The 23,982-nt window shown below is 45.7% G+C and overlaps 1 protein-coding gene across 3 annotated transcripts in view; it reads left to right on the forward strand.

Annotated features, from left to right (window-relative positions):
* Positions 1 to 11,271: 11,271 nt before the first annotated feature.
* The window catches only part of Camk1d (calcium/calmodulin dependent protein kinase ID), a 401,559-nt gene continuing 388,848 nt past the window's right edge, over positions 11,272 to 23,982 (forward strand). For all 3 annotated transcript variants that reach the window (XM_021150928.2, XM_021150944.3, XM_029473783.2), the window contains exon 1: positions 11,272 to 11,647. In XM_021150928.2, coding sequence (XP_021006587.1) covers positions 11,556 to 11,647 — 92 coding nt within the window. In that variant the 5' untranslated portion in view covers positions 11,272 to 11,555. The remainder of the gene's footprint in view (positions 11,648 to 23,982) is intronic.

A 23,982-nucleotide genomic window follows, 5' to 3' on the forward strand; every position in this document is an offset into this window, starting at 1 on the left:
GACTGATCGATCAGGGCCACAAACCAGACTTGGAAGCTGTCTGTGACCCAGAGCCAGAATCCTCCAGAGCCTTTAAGCCTAAAACTCATGAACATCTATGCCAAATTATTCCACCAATCAGGAATTAAGGGCAGGGGACTTCCTGAGGAACACGCCTTTTGTAATATACTTATCCTGTCCTCATTGGGTTGGTTATTCAATTGTGGCAGGGACACTTGACTTGCCTAACATTCATGTCCCAACAAGCCAACCAGGATGTCGGTTACCCACATATATGTCTCTTCCTGCCAAGTAGGGTGTCAATTCCCAGGGACAGTTGTGGTCCAAGTTTATTGTGGCGAACTATACAAAGCAGTTCTAACTAACTTCTATTGGAATGGTATCTAAGAACACCAAAGCATAGAGCATAACAGAATGTGCAGTCAACTCGAGAGGGAGAAAGTCTCCTTGTAACATCAGTAACAGCATAAAATGGCTGGCTATATAGGTAACAGTTACCCAGGCCTTAACAAAGAATTTATTGTCCTTAAATTCCAAGATATAGGGCAATACATATGGTGATTTGATAATCTGATAAATCTAGTATTTACCAAATTTTGGAAGACATTTGTTAAAGCTAATTTTTTCTTGATTCAACACTAATATGTATATATTTCCACTACTTGAAAGAAAAAAAAGTCTTCAAATCATACTTTCTTCTAATATTTACAATTTAGTTTTAAAATAGGAAAAGGTTTTTTAAAAGATGGGAGAGATGGCCTTTTCAAGGGAAAATTTTTAAGTCTCCACTAAGCCAGATATGGTTACACACACCTTTAATCCCAGTACCCAGAAGGCAGAGGCAAGCAGATCTGAGTTCAAGGCCAGCCTAGTCTACAACCAGGATAGCTAGGGCTATATGAAGAAACGTTGTCTTCAAAACCCAACCAACCAAAAATAAACTCTAGTGGTGTTTAAGCATAGGTCTGCTTACAAAATAAAGGGAAAAAAGAAAGAAAGAAATAAGAAAGAAAGTAAGAAGACAAAACTGAAAATATGGCTTGGATAATAAAAATGTATTTACTATAGGTGACTATATAGATGTTTTCTTTATTTTAAAGTGATTTTGCATATTATAAAAATCATTGTTAAATATCTTTTATTTTCATAGTGTATCATATGGGTTAGCAATTCTACCTTCTTCAGCAATTTGGAATATACTATTAAATTCCAAATATGGGCTAGAGAGGTGACTTAGTCCATGACAAGCTTGCGATGAAAACATGAGAACCTAAGGTCCGATCCCTAGTCCTTCGTGGTGGCTTACCTGTCCCCATACAAGTCTGGGGGACACGGGGACAGGGAGATGGGAGCAGCTCTGACGCTGGCCAGCCAGTCTAGCAGAAACATGGGTTTCAGGTTCAGTGAGAGATCCCGTCTCAAAAAATAAAGTAGAGGCACCTAAGAGATGGCTCCGTGGCTAAGAGCACTTCCTGTTGTTCTAAAGAAGCCCTGAGTCGAGTTCTCAGTGCCCACATTGGGCATCTCAGAGCTGCCTGTAACTCTAGCTCCTGTGGGTCTGTCCTCCCTGCTGGCTGCCTCAAGAACCAGTACACCTGGCACAGAGTCACACAGACACATAAATAAAAATACAAAACAATGCACACAAATAAGGTAGAGAATGTTTGAGGAATACATCAGACATTAACCTCTTGGCCTCCATAAGCACATATACATATAAATGTGTGCCAACACATATGTGTGCCCATATATGAACATTCACATACAACACACACACACACATGAGAGAGAGAGAGAGAGTGAGAGAGAGAGAGAGAGAGAGAGAGTGTGTGTGTAAATGGGTAAGATCCCCAGTGTCTACAGCAGATGAAGTAAATTGACATCAGGGTAGATAGCCACGAGCAAACCCATATCTTAGACCTAGTTCCCTGTGTGAGAGGCAACAGCACAGTTACTGCCCTTACTTCGCACAATACATCTCTGCGTACTGACAAATGCATTTCATTGTTAAAAATAGACTCTTAATTCTAACACAAACTGACATGACAGTGTCTCCTGTCAGTCAGCAGAAGAAGCAAAATGCACATCGGGGAGATAGTTGGGGAAACTGCACTTTTCTCAGACCTAAGGCACACAGACACAGCACAATGTCCTCTGCATAAATACCCAGGGGCCTGTGTTCATTTAAAAGTCCCTTAAGGTTAAAAGAAGAAAGAAAGAAAGAAAGAAAGAAAGAAAGAAAGAAAGAAAGAAAGAAAGAAACAAGAAGCCAGGGGAGAGATTTAAATAGTAAAAATATACCCCTGGAGATGTAATATCTTAGTTTGGTTTTGACCTATAGATTCTCTCTTTTTTATGTATTTTCTCTTTAAAGTATTTTTATGATACATCCTGGCAGAGGCTCTGTGGTGTACCAGTCGTGAGAAGGACTCTGAAGCAGGCTGCTTGGGTTGAGTTTTCTTCTCTCATGCTATATGACCTGGGACATGTGACTTAGCTTTACCAAGTCTTGGTCTCTTCCTCTGTATACAACAGAATGTGACATGGGGATAAGGAACTAAAGGCAACCAAGGCTTTTACACCGAGGCTCGTGGCAGGATGCGCACTCAGCAATCGTTAGCTATTAGTGTGAAATTCCTATATTACAAGTCCCTTCCTTGGGGACTTTCTTTTATTCATATATTGTTGTGGTGTGTGTACTTGTGTGTATATATGTTTGTATGCATATAGAAATTCAGAGGCTGATGTCTGCTGTCTTCCTCAGTCTCTCTTCACCTTATTTTTTGAGATTGGGTCTCTCACTAAACATGAAACTCACCAATTTGGTTAGGTTGGCCCTTGGGATCCCAGAGTGCAGGCCCCAAATCTCCACTACTGGGGAAGCTGAGTCAGAGAGCCTAAGTTCAAGGCCAGCCTGGGCAACTTAGTTAGAGCCTACTTAAAAATAGTAAGAGCCGGGTGGTGGTGGTGCACACCTTTGATCCCAGCACTTGGGAGGCAGAGGCAGGTGGATCTCTAGAGTTCCAGGACAGCCAAGGCTGTCCAAAAAACCTTGTCTTAAAACAAATAAACAAAAAAGAAACAAACCCAAAACAAACAAACAACCTCTCACAACAAAAAGCAACCTTCTCCCAAAAGTAAGTAAGGAGTCCCAGCGTCGGCTAAGTGGTTGACAGCGCTGGCTGCTTTTCCAGAGGACCCAGCTTTGATTCCCAGCACAGAACAGCGGCTCATGCCCTTCTGTAAGTCCAGTTCCAGGGGAACCGACACCCTCTGCTGACCTTGGAGGACATCAGGTATGAATTAGGTACAAACAACACTTTTTTTTTAAGTAGTAAAAAGAAAGCTGGTATTGCAGCTCAGTCATAATGCCTAAAAAAGAAAGTCTGCAGCAGAGTGACATATAGATATGGATATAGAAATATAGATGTATATCTTCATAATTCATATGAACTGACTTTTTAAAAGAAAGCTCAAGTATCTCTTTGGAGATAAGTTATTAGGACATCTTGATATTGACCATTGATATATTTTTGTTTTTTTTTTTTATTTTGGCCTTTTTTTCCTTTTTTCTTCTCCCTGGCTAGGGTCAATCCGGGGCCTTACATATGAGAGCCAAGCGCTCTACCTTCCACCCCTTCAAAGTTTTGTATTTATCTTTATGTATGAGTGTGTGGCCTGCATGTATGTCTGTGACCTCACATGTACCTGCTAAGCAGTGGTGAGAACAGGCATGGGATCCCCTGGAACTGGAGTTATGGGTGGCTGTGAGCCGCCAAGTAGGCTCTAGGGATGAACTCAGGACCTGTGCAAGAGCAGTGAGTGCTCCTGACTGCTGAGCCATCTCTCCAGCCGCTGATTAAAAAAAAAAAATCTAAACAAAACTTACTACATTTTCCGAGATAAAGTAACTAGTGCCATGGATAAGCTTGTCATCATATGAAAACCTGAATGGATTTGGGTGTTCTAAAAATCATCTATCTAGTGGATGTGCCACAGGCCTGTCTACAAACGGTTTTAAATTACACTCAAGTATATGCACAAATCACTGGGATAGCTGGGACTTGGAACTCATTGCCGAATTGCTAGTTCTTTCCATCATCGCTGCTTGTCGGAATGTCCTATCACGTTTGGCATAGTAAGAGAGGTAATTTAGCAACTTCCAAATTTTAATCTGCACATTTGATTTAGCTTAGTGCAGCCTCTCCAATCCATTTGTTCAGTTCTCTACCTGGGCCATATAAATTGGGGGTCAGATGGAAAGAGTTTATGAGTGTAAAATTAGTAGCCATTTAATGATGGGTCATTACAACACCCTTTCCTTGAACTCTTTAAGTAAACAAACATTAAGGGATTTAAGGAATTATAACGACTTTGACCTGTGTTAGCCATGGTCCCATCAACTATAACCAATGCCAGGTGTGCCAAGGATGTAGCTCAGGGGTAAGGCAGGTGCTTGGCACTTGTGAAGCTTTGGCTTCAATCTCCAGCGCCAAAAAAAAAAAAAAACCCAAAAAACAAAAAACCAAAAACCAAAAACCAAAAAACCAACAAAAGCCAAAACCAAAACAAACAAACAAACAAAGCAAAAAACCCAAACCAAAACAATCCAAAACAAACCAACGAATCAAAAACAACTCATGCAAACGGCAAACAACGGAAAAGAAAAGCCCACAAACAATGAAATGATAACCATCTAGAAGCAAAAGGCTTATCTGAATCCCAGTTCTGCACATCAGTCCCCCCTCTGGCGTGGGGTATGTATTACAAATCACTCGCCTCTGAGTAAGAGGTAGGAGGAAGAGACCTGTATCCCACATTTTTCTTCAAGGTCATACTTCGGTGACCTAAAGAGCTTTAATTGGGCTCTACCTCTCAAAGGTTCAACTCCCTCTCAGTAATGTCATAATAGGGAGCAAGGCTTTTTCAAACTTGGATCCCCAAACGGTAAAGGTTCAGACTCTAGCAGAATCCAAGCCTTAATAATCCAGAAAACCTGCCAAAGCTTTTTGGAATAGAGTTGTTGAAGAGATGACATCTGCTGATTGACAGGCTGGAGTTTATTGAAAAGAGACTTAGGGATGAAACAGAGAGTGATTGGCAGCTATCAGCTCTTCAGCCAGAAATTGTGTCAAGTGGGAAGGGATGGGCACTTACTTCAGAGGACAGTCTAAGGATTGACCGTCCAATAAATAGAATTGTGATGTTTGCAAGGTTCATGTTGAAGTATTCTTTTTTAACTTTTAATTTTTTAAACCTTTATGGGTTTTCATCTATGTGTATACCATATGCATGCAGTGCCCACAGGGGCCAGAAGAGGGCATCAGATTCCTCAGGATTGGAGTCACAAGTAGCTGTGAGCCATGGTATGGGAGCTGGGAATCAAACCATCGTCCTCTGGAAGAGCAGCCAGTGCTCTTAACTGCCGAGCCCTCTCTCCAGCCCCAGAAGCCTTCTTTTTTTTTTTTTAAGGAACAAACATGTTTTATTCAATCTTTATTCCTGAAGAATACTTTTGTGCTAAAGTCAGTTTTAGTCCATACTTTTTTTTTAAATTTTTAATATTTTTTATTACGTATTTTCCTTAATTACATTTCCAATGCTATCCCAAAAGTCCCCCATACCCTCCCCCCCCCACTTCCCTACTCACCCACTCCCACTTTTTGACCCTGGCATTCCCCTGTACTGGGGCATATAAAGTTGGCAAGTCCAATGGGCCTCTCTTTCCAGTGATGGCCGACTAGGCCATCTTTTGATACATATGCAGCTAGAGACAAGAGCTCCGGGGTACTGGTTAGTTCATCATGTTGTTCCCCCTATAGGGTTGCAGATCCCTTTAGCTCCTTGGGTACTTTCTCTAGCTCCTCCATTGGGGGCCCTGTGATCCATCCAATAGCTGACTGTGAGCATCCACTCCTGTGTTTGCTAGGCCCCGGCATCGTCTCACAAGAGACAGCTATATCTGGGTCCTTTCAGCAAAATCTTGCTAGTGTATGTAATGGTGTCAGCGTTTGGAAGCTGATTATGGGATGGATCCCTGGATATGGCAGTCCCCAGAAGCCTTCTTAAGGGACAGAGTCTTGATGTTTAATTGCTCCTTCCAGGAACAAGAGCTTTTGTTTATTTTACATGGCATCTGGTGAGGGAGAAATGAAAATAATATAGCCCAAATGAATGTGTCTTTGGCATTCCCATTTTCTACGGGCCACTGGATCTGTGCTTCTGGGTGTGATTTGCCAGCTCTCTATTAAAAAGCTATTTTACCCCCCTTAAGAACCTACTCCAGATGGAAATAGCTTTTTATCAGTGAATCAACATCATTATGGAGTTTGGACAAGAAAGGGAGAGCCTTCCCAGCGTTGCTACTCACACAGCAAGTGTCAGACTCGGCTTAGGTCTGCTTCTTTATTCAGGAGACATTCCTTTATCGTCCAGCCACAGTGTGTAAATGTCTGAAGTAGTGGGAATGTCACGGGCTTGCTCTCAAGGAGCGTTGTGTGGCTTGGTAGGAAAAGGGCATGGCTGTGTGTGTGTGTGTAGGAGAAAGGACAACCTCAGTTGACACTCTCATTGACCATCCACTTCACTTTTTATTTTTTATTTTTTTTTAATTTTTAATATTTTTTATTACATATTTTCCTCAATTACATTTCCAATGCTATCCCAAAAGTCCCCCATAGCACCCCCCACTTCCCTACCCACCCATTCCCATTCTTTTGGCCCTGGCATTCCCCTATATTGGGACATATAAAGTTTGCAAGTCCAATGGGCCTCTCTTTCCATTGATGGCCGACTAGGCCATCTTTCGATACATATGCAGCTAGAGTCAAGAGCTCCGGGGTACTGGTTAGTTCATCATGTTGTTCCAACTATAGGGTTGCAGATCCCTTTAGCTCCTTGGGTACTTTCTCTAGCTTCTCCATTGGGAGCCCTGTGATACATCCAATAGCTGACTGTGAGCATCCACTTCTGTGTTTGCTAGGCCCCGGCATCGTCTCACAAGAGACAGCTATATTTGGGTCCTTTCAGCAAAATCTTGCTAGTGTATGCAATGGTGTCAGCGTTTAGAAGCTGATTATGGGATGGATCCCTGGATACGGCAGTCTCAAAATGGTCCATCCTTTCATCACAGCTACCAACTTTGTCTCTGTAACTCCTTCCCTGGGTGTTTTGTTCCCAATTCTAAGAAGGGGCACAGTGTCCACACTTTGGTCTTCATTCTTCTTGAGTTTCATGCGTTTAGCAAATTGTATCTTATATCTTGGGAATCCTAAGTTTTGGGCTAATATCCACTTATCAGTGAATACATATTGTGTGAGTTCCTTTGTGATTGTGTTACCTCACTCAAGATGATGCCCTCGAGGTCCATCCATTTGGCTAGGAATTTCATAAATTCATTCTTTTTAATAGCTGAGTAGTACTCCATTGTGTTAATGTACCATAATTTCTGTATCCATTCCTCTATTGAGGGACATCTGGGTTCTTTCCAGCTTCTGGCTATTATAAATAGGGCTGCTATGAACATAGTGGAGCATGTGTCCTTCTTACCGGTTGGAACATCTTCTGGATATATGCCCAGGAGAGGTATTGCTGGATCCTCCGGTAGTACTATGTCCAATTTTCTGAGGAACCGCCAGACTGATTTCCAGAGTGGTTGTACAAGCTTGCAATCCCACCAACAATGGAGGAGTGTTCCTCTTTCTCCACATCCTCGCCAGCATCTGCTGTCACCTGAATTTTTGATCTTAGCCATTCTGACTGGTGTGAGGTGGAATCTCAGGGTTGTTTTGATTTGCATTTCCCTGATGATTAAGGATGTTGAACATTTTTTCAGGTGCTTCTCTGCCATTCGGTATTCCTCAGGTGAGAATTCTTTGTTCAGTTCTGAGCCCCATTTTTTAATGGGGTTATTTGACTTTCTGGAGTCCACCTTCTTGAGTTCTTTATATATATTGGATATTAGTCCCTTATCTGATTTAGGATAGGTAAAGATCCTTTCCCAATCTGTTGGTGGTTTTTTTGTCTTATTGATGGTGTCTTTTGCCTTGCAGAAGCTTTGCAGTTTCATGAGGTCCCACTTGTCAATTCTCGATCTTACAGCACAAGCCATTGCTGTTCTATTTAAGAATTTTTCCCCTGTGCCCATATCTTCAAGGCTTTTCCCCACTTTCTCCTCTATAAGTTTCAGTGTCTCTGGTTTTATGTGAAGTTCCTTGATCCACTTAGACTTGACCTTAGTACAAGGAGATAGGAATGGATCGATTCCCATTCTTCTACATGATAACAACCAGTTGTGCCAGCACCATTTGTTGAAAATGCTGTCTTTCTTCCACTGGATGGTTTTAGCTCCCTTGTCGAAGATCAAGTGACCGTAGGTGTGTGGGTTCATTTCTGGGTCTTCAATTCTATTCCATTGGTCTATTTGTCTGTCACTATACCAGTACCACGCAGTTTTTATCACAATTGCTCTTTAGTAAAGCTTTAGGTCCGGCATGGTGATTCCACCAGAGGTTCTTTTATCCTTGAGAAGAGTTTTTGCTATCCTAGGTTTTTTGTTATTTCAGATGAATTCACTTTTTATTATTAGTATTAGTATTTTTAATGATCTCTTACTGGCCTAAAACTCACCAAATAGGCTAGGTTGGCTGTTTAGGTAGGCACTGTGTTCCAGAATTCTCTTACCTCTTATCTCCACCTTCCTAGCCTTGGGATTACAAGTGTTTGTCACCACAGCTGGCTTATTATTATTATTATTTTATTATTATTATTATTGCTAAAAACAGAAACAAAAAATATACTCCAAATCACCTGGCTTCAGGGGGATTGAACTTAGGTCCTCACATGTGCAAGACAAGCACTTTACCTACTGAACCATCTCCCAGGTCCTTATCTCTGCTTTTCTTAGGAAATTGGAATTGCCTGTTTTTGATCAAATGGAAAGAGAGGGAGATGGAGAAGGAGAAAGGAAACGATACAGAAGGGGCACAGGACAGTGTTGCTGGATTCTGTTGACCCATGCTTTATGCAATAAGATACCAGTGTATACAGTTCTTACTGGAGGGGATGCTGTATGCTTTGGACTTTGGGCATGTCTCCATCTTGGAGAGAGGTTCCTTAGTTCTCCCCCACCCCCACCGCTCAGATATTGTTTGTAGAATTTCTTCTGGGTTTGTAAAAGCAAGCACAGTCATGTGGGCATAATGACATTCTGACGTTAATCCCATAAGATTATAATGGAGCTGCAAAATTCCTATGGCCCAGTGACCTCTTAGCCAGTCATAACATCAGTGTGACCCATTACTCATGAGTCTGTGGTAATGGTGGTGTAAACAGACCTACAATGGTGTGCTTTGCCTAGAAATACTGTAGATATCACTCCTTAGGTAGACAATGCTTGATAATAAATGACTCTTACTGAATTATCTATTGACTGGGTTGGACTTTTTTTTTTATTTTAGATTATGTTTCTTCTGCTTGTGAAAGAAAACTTGACTGTAAATCAGTTTGCTATATTATGCCGGCAGTACCCTCTTGTATGTTGTATTTACCGTGCCTCTCGATTGCATCATTTTGTCTTGTGCTTGATTTAATTTCATGTTTTGTTCGTTATGGTCCTAGGAGCAATAGGCTGTTTCTCCCCACCCCCCAACCCCGTGAGCGTGTGTATCCCACAGGCTGGGTGTGTACAGCATCCAGGTTTGTGTAAATACACTTAACGTGACGATCATATGACTCGGTCGTCACACTCCTAAACAACCAATGGTTATAACCCCCTTCTCTGCTGTTCTCAGCTTCAAGAGCTTAGGACTAAGGGCCAAAGAAAGGTGGAAAACAGTACTGAGAATCTAGGGATAGGTGGATTTGTCTTCTAACCTCCTTGGGAGTCCACAAAGGGCTCCAAAGCAGAGTCTCTGGCCAGTCTGAACCAATGGGGAGGTGTTGGGGGGGGGATTTCTTTTTCTGAAAGCAGATTCACACCTCCTCCTCCTCCCTCTCAAATTGGAACAGTCCTGGGAAAATGGGACAGGTGTCCCCAGTTAAGAGACAGGGCTGTTTACTCAATTCAGCTGAGCAGCTCTAAGGGCGAGGAAGTCTTGCTGCAAAGAAAACTTAACATTTCCTATCAAGAGGTAGTAGTCCCTGCCAGTTGGACCAAAGGACCAACTGGAAACACTGCCTACTGTCCTCTAACAGGTGAATACCAGGTGAGAGTGGGCAGGTCAAAGTTCACTCTGGAGACCCGAGGCCCGAGGAAAATGTATCTCTGCCTCTACCTTAACCTTCTAAGTAAGCCACCTGCGGGGTATGCTGATGGGGGAAGGCGCTAGAGAGAGGCGTCTTTCCATAGAATCGCTGTATTTTGGCCACGGCCTCAGAGCATCAGGAGTAAAATGAGAAAGAGGAAATCAGAAGGATTGAAACACTAGTCAGTCCAGTCACTCCAGTTCTGGGCCAGGCCAGGCCAGCCACCATGTCCCGCATCCACCCATCACTTGGCCGCCAAATAACCCCTGGAGTTTTACTCCCGAAGGGACCACCAGGCGGTGATTGGCTCGTCTTGGGCGTGCCTGTCCGATACACTCCGAGGTTTCCTTTAGCTGCTCCAAAACTGACGTGAAGCAGATTTTGGTGCAATGCGAATTAGCTCCAGCAGCGGAGTCCGGAGCTGACTGCCGAGCTCCGGGAGCGCCTGCTGGGGCCAAGCTGGGGCCAGGAGTCAACGCCCGCCCGCGATGGCTCCATCCAGGCCGCCGCCCATTGCCTTGACAACAAGCCCCCACCCGCCCTCCTGCACAGCAGGCTTGGGTCACCCGCTCTTGGGTACGCGAAGGCGCCCCGCCCTGGGCGCCCCGCATCCGTGAGCCGCGCAACCCCACCTTGCCGAGAGCTTCCGAGCGCCAAGCAGAGGCGCCCCCTCCTGCTCGAAGAGGGAAAGCCCGGGCGCCCCCAGCATTGACTTCATAATAAAGCTCCCTAAAGCCTAGGGCTCCCCCGCGCGTTCCGGCGCCCTGCACCTGCTGGGTTCTCCCACCCGCCCTCGCCCGGGGACCCAGGGTGCGCGGACGGCCCGGGAGCGTGCGTGGCTCCGTGGTCAAGTGCTGCACCCCGTCGCCCAAGCACGGAGCTCCTGGGGAGGGGAGGGGGAGCGGGACATCCCCGAAGGCCGCCTCGCGGGAGGCGGGGAGGCTGCCGGGTGCACTGGGAGGGCGGGGAGCCCGCGGGAGGAGGCGGGCTGGGGGAGTGGGGCGGGCGGCGGGGAGGGAGCAGGAGCCAAGCAAGAAAGTAGCAGAAAGTGAGGCTGGCAGGCGGCGGCAGAGGCAGGAAGTCTTTGCCGGAGAGCAGTAGAAATTAGAGCCAGGGAGGGACCGCGGCGGCAGCAGCCAAGGCGAAAGAGGAAACTGCCGAAGAGGAAGCTCTGCGGCAGCCCGAGCCTCCCTGCGCTCCGCATCCTCCCGCTCCGCATCCCGGCGCCGGGCATCCCCCGGAGCCCGCGCCGCGCCTCCGGCGCCCCTTCCCCAGCACAACCCTTGGCCGCCCTACAGCATTGGTCTGCCATGGCCCGGGAGAACGGCGAGAGCAGCTCCTCCTGGAAAAAGCAAGCAGAAGACATTAAGAAGATCTTCGAGTTCAAGGAGACCCTCGGAACGTAAGTGGGTGCTGGGGACCAGCGGGTGGAAGTAGCATCGGTGGCGGCAGCAGCATCGGCTGCTCCTGCTGCTACCGTCGCCACCGCCACCGCGGCAGAAACTGGCTGGTCGATGCGTCCTCATTGTCCCATAGTCCGCTCTTATGGGGACCCTCCGCGAGTCCACCGCGTGGGTCTGCGCCCACGGTTGACACCTCTCCTGGGCGGGGGAGGGGAGCGCAGGGCGCGCAGAGAACAGCCCACGCGGGCGGGCGACTTTCCTTTTCCCTTGCCACCACCGCCCTCCACTGATTTTCTCCCCACGCGTGACTGTGGGCTGAGCATGGTGGATCTCGCTGATCGCTGGCTGTGTGCACTTACTCATCGTGTGTATGGGCGCACTGGGTCGACGAAAGTGGTCACGAGGAAATTCAGCTTTTGGTCCTACCCTTACATCATATATTCCTATGGAATTGACATATGCACGTACTAGGTGTAGACAAGACTTTGGCTGGCCTCAGGATGATGGGAGGGAAGAATTTCGCAGTGTTCAGAGTGACATGTGGTCAGAGCTTCATCTGTGTGTACATTTCACCATAGGGTCAGATGCCCGGCGCTGGGGTTCATGTCCGGGTGGGAGGAGGATCAGTGAGTCTTTAGGGGCGGTTCTCTCCGGGGCTCATGCTTGATGGTTACATCTCCAGAAAGCAGAAATAATCAAAAGTGTGTGTCATCAGAGCTCTGAACATGTGCCACTCAGTACAGCTGCAGTTCCCTTCCTGCGCATGAGTTGGCTTTGTTTTGTTTTGAAGCGCCTCAGATAGGTACAGGGGCTGCGAAAGAATTCAGCGCTGCGGAATGAGTCTGAAGTTCAAGTTATTTTCTTCCACCACTTGATCGGTTTCTGGTTTTGATCGGTATCTGTACATAAAGATACAGTTTCACACGTGCTCCGTGAAAAGAACCTTTGCTGGGGTTTAGGGGGGTGCTGATGACTCGGAGAAAAGGAGGAGGCGATTCCCGGGTGTACCTGTGTTGCTGGGCGCTTTTCTTTCCTCCTGCCCTCTCGGCCTTCTTATTTCTGCGCTTGGTTTGCTTTTCCAGGACCTCAGTTTTCAAACCTGCTCCAAGTGCAGAGTCCCACAGCTAAATATTGGTAATTATCTCCCTCCACCCCTCCCGCACCCCATCTGCAGTGTGCCCCCCAGAGACAAGTTGAAGGGTGGCTTTCTCAGCTGTGCTCCCAGATTCCTGGGACAGACCTGTGCAGTGTGCTGAAGCTCTCAATAGGGTCACCCTGCTGTGTCTGCTGGGCACCAGGGAAGGCATCTCTGTGCACCTACTTGCTGTCTTTGTGGAAATAAAACAAGAGGGCTCTTAGCTTTTTAGTACAGAGGGTGGGGGTGGGGACGGGGTTCCTGGCTAAGAGATTACTTCTGGTCCAAACTTTTAAAATTTGTCATTGAGGTTTGAGGTTGTGCATCTGAGCCGCACAAGTTAACAGGAAAACAGAAGTGTTTATCAGTCTTAAACTGGTTGTCAGTCAGGGACCTGGCATATGGCTGCAGGTGAGGGGATGGCAGATTGAGGAATACCCTCAGGTGTGAACCCCTTACGTGTCTTTTGCCGGCCTGAAGGGCCCCTTTGCCTGCAGCCTTAAGGCAGGTGGCTACAATCTCTCTTTATAGACTCTGCTCATTGGCAAAGCCCCAGCACTGTACCTGCACCTCTGCAGTGGCCAGGCTGCTGAGCTCAGGGAGCCGGCTTTGAGTAGACTGTGCTGTGTAACACCCTGCTTGGTTTGACTGGAGAGGCTGCCATCCTGGAAAGGATGGAGTTTTGCCTCCGTGTTGACTTGAGCGCAGGCAGAACAACTTCATGGACTTGAGCTGTCTTCTAGGGTACCATTTGTCTGAAAAGAATTCAGAAACTCCCTGGTGTGATGCTGGCAGGGTACCTAGGACGGTACTAGAAATAAAATGATCAAGATAAAAACAGTCGAATGACACAATAGGGTTTCTCTGTGTAGCTTTGGCTGTTCTGGAACGTGCTTTGTAGACCAGACTGGTTTTGAACTCACAAGAGATCCACCTGCCTCTGCCTCCCAAGTGTTAGGGCTAAAGAAATGTGCCACCACCACTTAGCCTATGGTGGCATTCTTAAAGGTATACAAAGCACTAGGCATTTGTTCTATGGCCCTTGTGTGTATTAATTCATCTAACTGACACCCTAAATTTATGACATTAGTCTTACCCATAGTTTTCAGATGAGGAATGGGGCAACTGAGAGGCTGTGAGCTAACAAGCTAACTACCAAGTGATGGAGATAATAGAGCTAGGCAGAGGAGGCGTGAGTGTGCACATGTATGAGGGGTCAGAGGTCACCATTGCCTGTCTCCCACCTTCACTCTCTGCCTTACTTTCTGAACTGGGGTCTCACACTGAACCTGGGGCTGATCTGTTTGGCCAGAGTGGCTGGCTGAGGAACTTCAGGGATCCAGCTGTGCTGGGATTACAGATGAGTGCTGCAGTGGCTGGCTTTTATGTGGGTGATGGGAATACAAATTCATTTCCTCATGCTCGTGTGGTAGACTGACCCAGACATCTTTCCAGTTCCTGAATGAGCAGCCGTCCTGAGCCTCAGTGCCACCGAGCCACCGTGTAGTCTAAAACTAATCATTTAACATGAAAGTAGCCAAGTGCTTGCCTAGCCTACTATGTGAGGCCTGAGTTATATGTCAGGACTCAGATAGTTTAAAAAGCATTTTAGCATATGGAAAGCCAATTTTAATAAGGGTTCACATAAGCCACAATTAGGAACAACCTGTTGTCTAAATGTGCAAAGATTTCAAAGTTCTTGGCTTATTAACAGTGCACTATTTCCCTGGCCTTGCTAGAAGTGGCCCCAAGTTGAGAATGTCTGGCTCACCCTGGGCCAAGTCTAGTGATCTCAGTCTGAACCTTACTGTAGATGTACTTTCTGTTCTTCTGTGTGGGTTTGAAATCTGGACTTTCCCCTTATTTGTAATGAAGTCTAGTAGAGGTGTAGATAAAAATAACTGGACTCTGTGCCCAAAGATCTGTGTAGCTCCAGTATCCTGGCCCCCACACCTTCACCAAACACCTTCAAGATCCTAAGGCAGAAAAATCCCCGCCAGAAAATGGTGCTTTTGAAAACAAACAAACAAACACACAATCCTGGAGGAATATGCACTTGCCAGGCTTTGTAATCTTGTATTTGGCAATCTTATCCAGTATTTTTCCTTATAGGCTAGAAGGTTTAATGTTAGAAGCAGAGGGTCAAGCCATTTTGTCAGTGTGCTTAGGGGGACCTTGCTGAATAGGGGCCCAGGGAGAGATGACTGGATCATGAGGATGGAAGAAGAAATTGAGGGGGGTCAGGAGCAGACATGGGTATGTCTAAGGCACCTTCAAGTCAGGCCCCAAGCAATGCATTCACCCTCTGTGCTTCATTTTAGTATCCTGCAAAGGGGGATCCCAGAACCTAACCATATCTCTGACTGAGGTGGTGAGACTTAATTACTGTTTATTAATCAACAACATGTTTTCAGATCCTTGGCACACAGTGAGAGCAGATAAATGTTGTATAACAGCAAATTAGGAATGGTAAACATTTCTGTTGGCGCATTTGCCAGGCTGTTACAGGCATTTTTGCTGGTGTGTGTGTCCCTGTTTATGTGTGTCTGTGTGCAGGTGCATGCATGTGTGTATATCACATGTAGGGGTGTAGGCCAGAGAACAATCTTGGCTGTTTTTCCTCAGGGCCCACCCCCTTCCCCTTTGAGATAGGCTCTCCCATTGGCCTGGAACTCACCAGGCGAGGCTGTCTGAGCAGCAGGCCCTTGGGACCAGCCTGAGTGTTGCCTCTGCTTCTCTAGTTGCCTTACAAGTGCGTGCTACCAGGCCTAGCATATGATTTTTATTATTTAATTTTTTAAAAAGTATGGGTTCTGGACATTGGGCTCTGGCCCTCATGTTTACAAGACAAACACTTTACTGACTATTTCCCAGCCACATGGATCTCCTTTAGCACCGTTTGAAGAAAACAGGAACTTCACGTCTACCATTTGGAGAACAGTTGAGGGGAGGTTCTCAAATGCCCTGACAACCCAATATTTTGTGGTTCACTTGTATCTGGAAGGCATTTCTAATTGTTGCTCCTTGGAGTTGCCTTGTGTGACTAGGTGCACCTCATTTCTACTTAAGTGTGTGTGTGTGTGTGTGCGCGCGCGCGCGCGCGCGCACACGCGCGCTTGCAGGTGAGTGAGCACATGTTGTGCATGCATTTGTAAGTAGACCTTGGATCCTGGTTTTTGAGACAGGGTTTTTCATTGGCCTGGAGTTTACCTATTAGCTGGATTAGCTGGCCAGGGAGCCCAGATATTTGTCTGTCTCTACAGCATGGTGTTCTAAGCACCATGAACCCCAGCTTTTCCCTGGGTGCTGGGGATCAAACACAGGTCCTCGTGCTTGTGCATCAAGCTCTGTATCAACCCCGTGCCATCTTCCCAACCCTGTGGAGGGACTTTTTTTTCCTTTGAAAGACAGGTTATTTTTGTGCAAGATCTTTGGCTTGTCCTGGACTCAAGTTGTATACCAGGCTGGCCTTGAACTCACAGACATCTGTCTGCCTCTGCCTCCTAGGTGCTGGGATTAATGGCATGCACCATTAGGTTCAATGGCTATGGAGGGATATTTTTATGACCATTCAAGCTGTGGATGAAACAGCCCAGACCAGCTGCTTATCCCGAATAGAGGGAGCGGCAGTGAATCTATTTCATTAATCAAGTGCCTGCTGGGTGCTGCTTTAGGAGGTGAATAAATGAATATTTCTATGGGTTCAGGAACCTTCCTTCCCACCTGTACTATCCACACACTGCTCACTGAACATACCTGTTGAGGCCAAAAGTGAGTTGTCTGAAATCCTAGATGGGACATAGGTTTCTCTTTTCTTTTGGTGGGAGTGGGGGGCCTGGGGGACAGGATGGGGGGTTCCCTTGCAAAGCTACTTGGTTCGGTTTACATACTTGCACCACTGGTTACACTGCTGCACCTGAGGTCGGTCGGATTCTTAGTATCTGTGTAGAGCGGCGTCTGGAAGCCTAGCAAGGGAGCAGGCCTGCCTCTCCGGGGGCTTAGCTCTCAGGCTTGTTTGGAGGTATGATATCGATTTGGTTTACATCTCTAAGGTTACCTTTGAGATGAATGCCTGCTATGTTCTAGATTTTTGGCTTTGCTGTGATGAAAACTGACTTTCAGGCCTGAGAGCCAAAGTTGGGATGTCCCTACCGTGCCCCAGGGGAGTGCAGACAGTTCAGTGGGATGGGGAGGTGACTGTGTGTTAGGAGCTCTGGGGTCTCTATGCTTTAGCTGAGTGGGATCTGGGAAGTGAACTCTGGGCTAGGGCTTCTCCCCAGAGGGTCTAATGAGGGTTGGGTCTCAAGCCTCACTTTATGGTTTAAGCTGGTCTCTGAGTGCACAGTGGCTGTGCTTGGCTGCTCTCAGGAGAGGACTTGGTCTCAGGTGGACGTCCATGTGCTCCCAGGAGAGGACTTCAGGGGTTAACCTGTTGGGCTTTCCTTTGGTTGAGTCTCCATAAATCCCTCTAATCTCTCCTTTCCCCAGATAAATCTCCTAAATCCCCCTCCAATCTCTCTCCTCCCTCTTTTCTTCCTCTCCCCTCTCTGAAGGCTTAGGTGGTAGCTCAGTAGGGAATTGTCATATTATTGGTCATCTTGCCAGAGGCTGTCAGGTTACTGGACCTCATGCCTGGGATCTCACAGGGACCAGCAGGGAATCCAAAGGCCACTGTGTACACGTCCCTTTAATTAGTGAAGGGATTTCTGAGAGGTGGCTATGCAAGACTGATGGCATAGGCATCTGGGCAGGTTTCTTTTCTGACTCAGTATGGCCAGTTCAGTGCTTATGTAGTTAAAGCAGGAGGACGTGTGGACTCTGGGAGGGATGCCAGCACTTTTTTTCCCCCCTCAGCCTATGTCAGTTATGCCCTTATGACTTTCTATGGTGCTGGAGAGCATTTCTTCTTTTGGCTGGGGTTTGACTAGATCCTATTTGATTTTTAAAAGAAAGTTTATTATACACTGTATATACAATGTATATACAGTGTATACAAAGTTCCCCATTCACCCTCAAATCCTAGCAAGAATAACCTCCAAATGCATGCCCTAGATGGTCAAGTTCATTCTGTGGCAGACCACATTGATTCCACAACTTTAGCCCTGTGCTACGTGTGTTTCACCGGGACCAAAATAAACCTCCTATGTGTGTGTGTGTGTGTGTGTGTGTGTAGGCCAGAGGTCATGCAAGGATATAGGTCTTCAGGTGTTGCCTGTCCAGCTGGTTTAAGAGACAGAGCTTGCCACCACTGGGTTGGAACTCACTAGGAAGGTTGGTTCGTCTGGCCTAGGACCCACCTGGTTTTCTGTTTCCCCAACATTGGGATTACAAGTGCATGCAACCATACCTGGCTTTTAAATGTGGGTTCTGGGAATCCAACTCAGGTCTTCCACGTTCCCAGCTATCTCTGCAGCCCTACCGATTCTATTCTTGGTTCACACTGTGTCTTGGGGACAAATGTTTAAGATAGATGATTTGCTGAACCTGGGAAGGGGAAGTAATAAAAATGAAATAGGAAGTTCACATCAGCACAGCTGTTGGTAGCTCAGAGACACTAGGTATTTCCTTAATCCTTCTGGGTCTAGGTGGAGATAGAAGTTACCACCTCTTGGATTGTTATAGGGGATTCAATTCCACAAAATTGGGATTGGATAAACAGGAGCTGTGATATACCTAAGGTTCATCCAGGCTAGGACCAGTGAGAAGAACATGCTAGTGTCTGCTGGAAATTAATTTTTGGACACTCTTGTTGCAAATATGCAGAATTTGTATTTAACCTTTCAGAAAATTAATTTAAGCAGCCACAGACAAACTCTCTCATTCAGCCAGAGGAGAACACCTGCTAATTGTTCTTCAAGTACAGCTATAAACATGGTTTAGAGATTGCCTGGGAGCCAGTACAGGTTCTGTCAGGCTTCATTGTTTCCTAGCTGTGTGGTTTTTGGTCTTTCTTGACCATTCTGAGCCCTCTGGCCTCCTCCATAAAATCAGGTAGTGAAGGACCCAATAGGAGGGTAGCAATGAAGATGAGGTGAAGGGTGGAGCAAAACCATCAAGAACACTGTGTGAGTTTGAGCTCAGTGAACGGCAGCTCTCTGTCATTAGCCCCTGCTCCTCAGAGGCTGTTTGTAGGTCTGAAGACTGTCCTGGACCATTCACAGCTTTTGCCAGCAGGAGGTGATTAAACCATATAGTGCTAGCATTAACCAAAAGACTCAGCTTGAAAGTCTTCTCTAGGCCAGCCGTGAGCGGGAGCGGGAGTGACCTACTTTGTTACCATCCCTTCCTCTGGCTGGCTAACCAGATTTGTGCTTCTGCTTCTCTTCCTGTTTCCTGAGCTGAGTTTGAAAACTCAGTCTACATCAGCTGGTGCAAGAGTCTTCTTAGAGACACACTGCAGTCTTTGTGCTGCTGCCGTGTTTCCTCAGCATTAGTATGCTGTTCCTTTAGGGCAGTTGTTTGTTTCCACCTTGTGTCTTATTGCAAGTAATGCATATGTGTATGTGCATACATACATAAAAACTTTTTCTTTTGTGGTACTGCAAATGGAATCTCTTAAGATCTTGTGCATGAGCTGTATCTCCAACTCTGAGAATAGTATTTTTATTTGATGACTGAAGTCACTTACCTAAAAATGTCATTTCATCACAGACTTGTATAGTTTACAACCTTTGGGGTGGAGGAGATAGCTCATTTGGAACTACCTTAGTTAGAACCCCAGAACTCACCAAAAATTTCTGGGTTTGTAATCCCACACGTGTTTTTAATCCCAGCACTGGGGAGGAAGATACTGGTGTATTCCTGGGGCATTCTGGCCTGCTAGCCTAGTTTACTTGATAATTTCTCGGCCAGGGAGAGACCCTGTCTCAAAAATATGGTGGATGGTACCTAAGGAATGACACTGAGGTTGTCTTTTGGCCTCCACACACATGTTCACATATGTTCACATCCACCCACATGCATATGTGCACCTGCACACATACAAACATTCACGTGCAGCCATGCAGTGTATCTTAGTTCCTTTTCCTGCTGATGAGAAAAAAATTGTCCTGACAAAAGGAACTCAATGGAGAAAGGGTTCATTTTACCCTTTAGTTCCATCATACAGTCAATGATGGGGGGGGGGTAGTCAAAGCATCAGGCACTCGAAACAGCTGGTCACAACCACACCCATAACTGGAAGCAGAGAACAATAAATGCATGATGCTATTCTGCTTCCATTCTCATCTATGAAGTCTAGGGAATGGTGCTACCCATGGTAGGCAGGTCTTCCCACCCCAATTATGAAGTCTAGGGAATCCTGAAAGCACTGTATTAAATAAAACCTCAGGCAGCCCCTGGAAGAGGAAGTTGTTGGTTAATCAGTCCCTTGTTATAGGCCACATATAGGCCTTGTTATAGGCCACATATAGACCTTGTTATAGGACGCATAATAGGTAAAAAGCATCAAGGACTGTGATTGCCTTGATTGCCAAAGTGAGGCTGCCCTCGAACTAGACAAGGTCTATTTTAAGACTTTCTTCTAAGCTTTCACGGCTGTTTTCTGATGTATATTTTCTCTAGGAAGTCAACTTTGTATGGTAATTAGTGTCTTGCTCAGGCCTAGGGAGAACCCTGGAGCCCATGAGAATGCAAGGGACTTGGTGGTTAGTAAAGATGAACGTAGTGTGGGCTTTCTGTGGCCCCTTTGGCCCCTTTTACAACTGTGATGTAATAACAAGACTTCACATTTGTTTCCTGCTATTTCCGTTCAACAATTGTGGTTAAATAGTAACATAGACCTTAACCATCGCAGCCATTTCTAGTTGTAGACGCCACTTTCAGAACATCCGTGTTGGGCAACCACCACCACCATCCATCTATAGAATTTTTCACTCTTCCCAAATGGGACCTTTATACTCATAACCAATCACGTTCTCTTTCTGTCCCCCAGGTCCCCGACAGCCAGCATCCCACATTTGGTCTCTCTGGTTTTGAGTTCTTTAACATGGCTTCCATGAGTGGACTCACGGCCTTGTGTGTTTAAGCTTATTTTACCTAGAGTGTCACATTTGCCTAAGCTGTAGTAGGCATTGTGATTCTCCAGCCTGTAAAGCAGTCATAGTTCACTGTATGGATGTACTACATTTTTTTGCTTATCTTTTTATCAATAGACCAGTACAGTTTTTACTTCTTGCAAATGTGAATAATGCTTCTATCAATCCAGATATGCAAGTCTCTTCTTAAGACCGTGTTTTCAGTTCTTTAGGGGAACATATATAGAAATGTCAGTGTTGATTAATGCTTCTTCATTCATACACACACACACACACACACACACACATACACGTGTGTGTGTGTAATCTATCTATCTATCTATCTATCTATCTATCTATCTATCTATCCTTTGGGGGGGTTAGTTTTCTATTTATCTCAAGCTGTGCTTGGAGTCTCTAGGTAGCCAAGAATGACCTCGAACTCCTGATTCTCTTTGCTTCATCTTCCAAGTGCCAGTATTACAGGCGTGGACCACCATACCCAGATTCCACACTTCATTTTCATTTTTTTTTCACTTTTGTGGATTGAATGTAGGGTCTCAGGCATGCTATCTGCTAGATAAGTGCTATGTTTAATTTTAATTACATTAATTATTCTAGTGTGCATTGCATGGGTGTGGGGCATGCACGCGCGTGTGCACATACTCACCCTTATGTGTGCCTGAGGAGGTTGCAGCAGGACGTTGGTGTTTTCCTGTCACTCTCTGTTTTATTGAATGAGACAGGGTTGCTCACTGATAGGAAATTTAGTTGTTTCTGATTAGTCTGGCAGGCCAGTGCTCTCTGAACCTGCCTGTCACTGCCACAACTGCTGAGGTTATAATAATGTCCAGCCATGACTGGCATTTCATGTGGATGCGGAGGATACACACTCAGGTCCTAACCTTTGCAGAGTGAGCACTGTCAGCTGCCCAGCCATCTTCCCACACACCGGGATTCTGAGTTGATGTACCACCCTTTTGTTCTCTGTGTTATTTTACAGTGTGGAAAAATAATTGTTATAGCTCTGCTTTCTTCTGACTCTTCAAGTAGCTTCATGGTAAATGAACGCAGTTCTCACCCCCATTTTACAGATAAGCAAACCAAAGGTCAGAGGGGTTAAACAACCCAGGCTAAAATGCGGCAGAGTGGAGAGAGATGAGCCTTCTGGCTCCCAATTCTGAGCTTTTCCCTCTCATCTCATGCTGGGAACAGAGCTGCTTGCTGGAGTTGGAGACATAGAGGAGGTGCTGACCATAAAGAAGGAAAGCAAACTATTGCCCTTCTATGGATACGTGTGGCAGGACAGCGCAGGCTGTCAGAAGCTGCTGGCCGGGAGGGAGCAATGATTTTAGGCCTCCATCTGGGTCCATCCCATGCGCCCTATGTTTAGTAACCTACTTGTGAGAGTCCTGAGCAAATTTCAACTTGGGCAAATTCACGGGGGGCATAGAGGATGGGAACCTGCCCTTTCTTGCTAGCTCTGTTAGTCAGGATCCAGAATCTGGTTTTTTTTTTTTTAATTTATTTTTTTTAATTAGGTATTTTCTTCATTTACATTTCAAATGCTATCCCAAAAGTCCCCCAGACCCTCCCTCCATCTCCCCCCACTCCCAGTACTTGGAGGACCGAGAATCTTGATCTCTCCCTCAGTATGACTTGATTACCTTGATCCACGTGAATCATATGCTCACATTACAGACATTTCATAAGTCCCAAATGAGCCAAGCCAGCTGTGAGACAGTATATAATGAGGCCTATGTCACCCAGGAGGCATTATTCTATTATAAAGATGATAGCTTTATGAACAAGCCTTTATCATGTTAGCAATATGCTCACCTTTGAAAATGAAGCTATCATCTTTTGAGAAGGCGCTTAAATTGGGCATATAGTGACCTTGAATCTTCCCCCAGAGTTTCTTAGTATAATAATCTATCTGGCCCTACTAGGTGCTTCTTCTGCTTCTGCTTCTGCTTCTGCTTCTGCTTCTGCTTCTGCTTCTGCTTCTGCTTCTGCTTCTGCTTCTTCTGCTTTTTCTTCACCTCTTCCTTTTCCTCCACCTCCTCCTTCTCCTCCACTCCCTCATCTTCTTCCTCCTCTCCCTCCTCTTCCTCCTGTTCCTTCTCCTCCTTCTTGTCATTATTTATTACTATTATTACATTGTTTTCAGTATTAGTTTTTAAGTGATTGACACTGTAAGGGAAACTTTTGAAAAGAAATAGGGCTGGAGAGGTGGCTCAGTGGTTAAGAGCACTGACTGCTCTTCTAGAGGTCCTGAGTTCAATTCCCAGCAACCACATGGTGGCTCACAGCTGTCTGTAATAGGATCCAATGCCCTTGTTTGGTGTGTCTGAAGACAGCTATAGTTTGAAGATAAGCTACAGTGTGCTCATACATAAAGTAAGTAAGTAAATCTTTAACAAAAAGAAATAGTAAAAATAAATATTATCTAGTGAGAGAATTTAAAAACCATGAAAGGGTATTTGGTGCATTTTCTGTAGCTGTAACGACAAACTATAGACTAGATAGTTTACAAAGAAAAGAGCTTTACTTGCTTGTGTTACAATTCTAGAGCTTCAAGAACATAACTAATGCATTTGCTTGGTATCTGGTGGGCTTTATTTGCAGGTAGGAGATGTTCTAGAAAGTTCTCTTACTCTCTGTCTCTCTCTGTTTCTCTCCCCCTGTATGTGTTTGTGTCTATGTATGTATGTGTGTAGCTCTCTCTCTCTGGCTTTCTGTGTCTTTCTGCCTCTTTCTGCCTCTGCCTCTGCCTCTGCCTCTGCCTCTGCCTCTGCCTCTGCCTCTGCCTCTGCCTCTGCCTCTGCCTCTGCCTCTGCCTCTGCCTCTGCCTCTGCCTCTGCCTCTGCCTCTGCCTCTGCCTCTGCCTCTGCCTCTGCCTCTGCCTCTGCCTCTGCCTCTGCCTCTGCCTCTGCCTCTGCCTCTGCCTCTGTATGGATTGCTTGTTTTGGAAAGCCACTATTAAAATTATGGAGGACCACTCTCATGTTCTTCTTCAATCCTGATGACTTCTCATAGGCCCCATCTACAAATGCTATTAGTGGGTGGCTTTGTGCAATCAATTTCTCCATGAGAGTTCTGGAGACACATCTAACAGCAGGTATAAAGAAGACTGGACTGGATGGCTGGATGAACCTTGGGATATCAGTTTTTCCAGGAAATG

This window comes from Mus caroli, unplaced genomic scaffold (genome assembly GCF_978045245.1).
Source record: "Mus caroli unplaced genomic scaffold, Mus_caroli_1 scaffold_2, whole genome shotgun sequence".
NCBI classification, from domain to species: domain Eukaryota; kingdom Metazoa; phylum Chordata; class Mammalia; order Rodentia; family Muridae; genus Mus; species Mus caroli.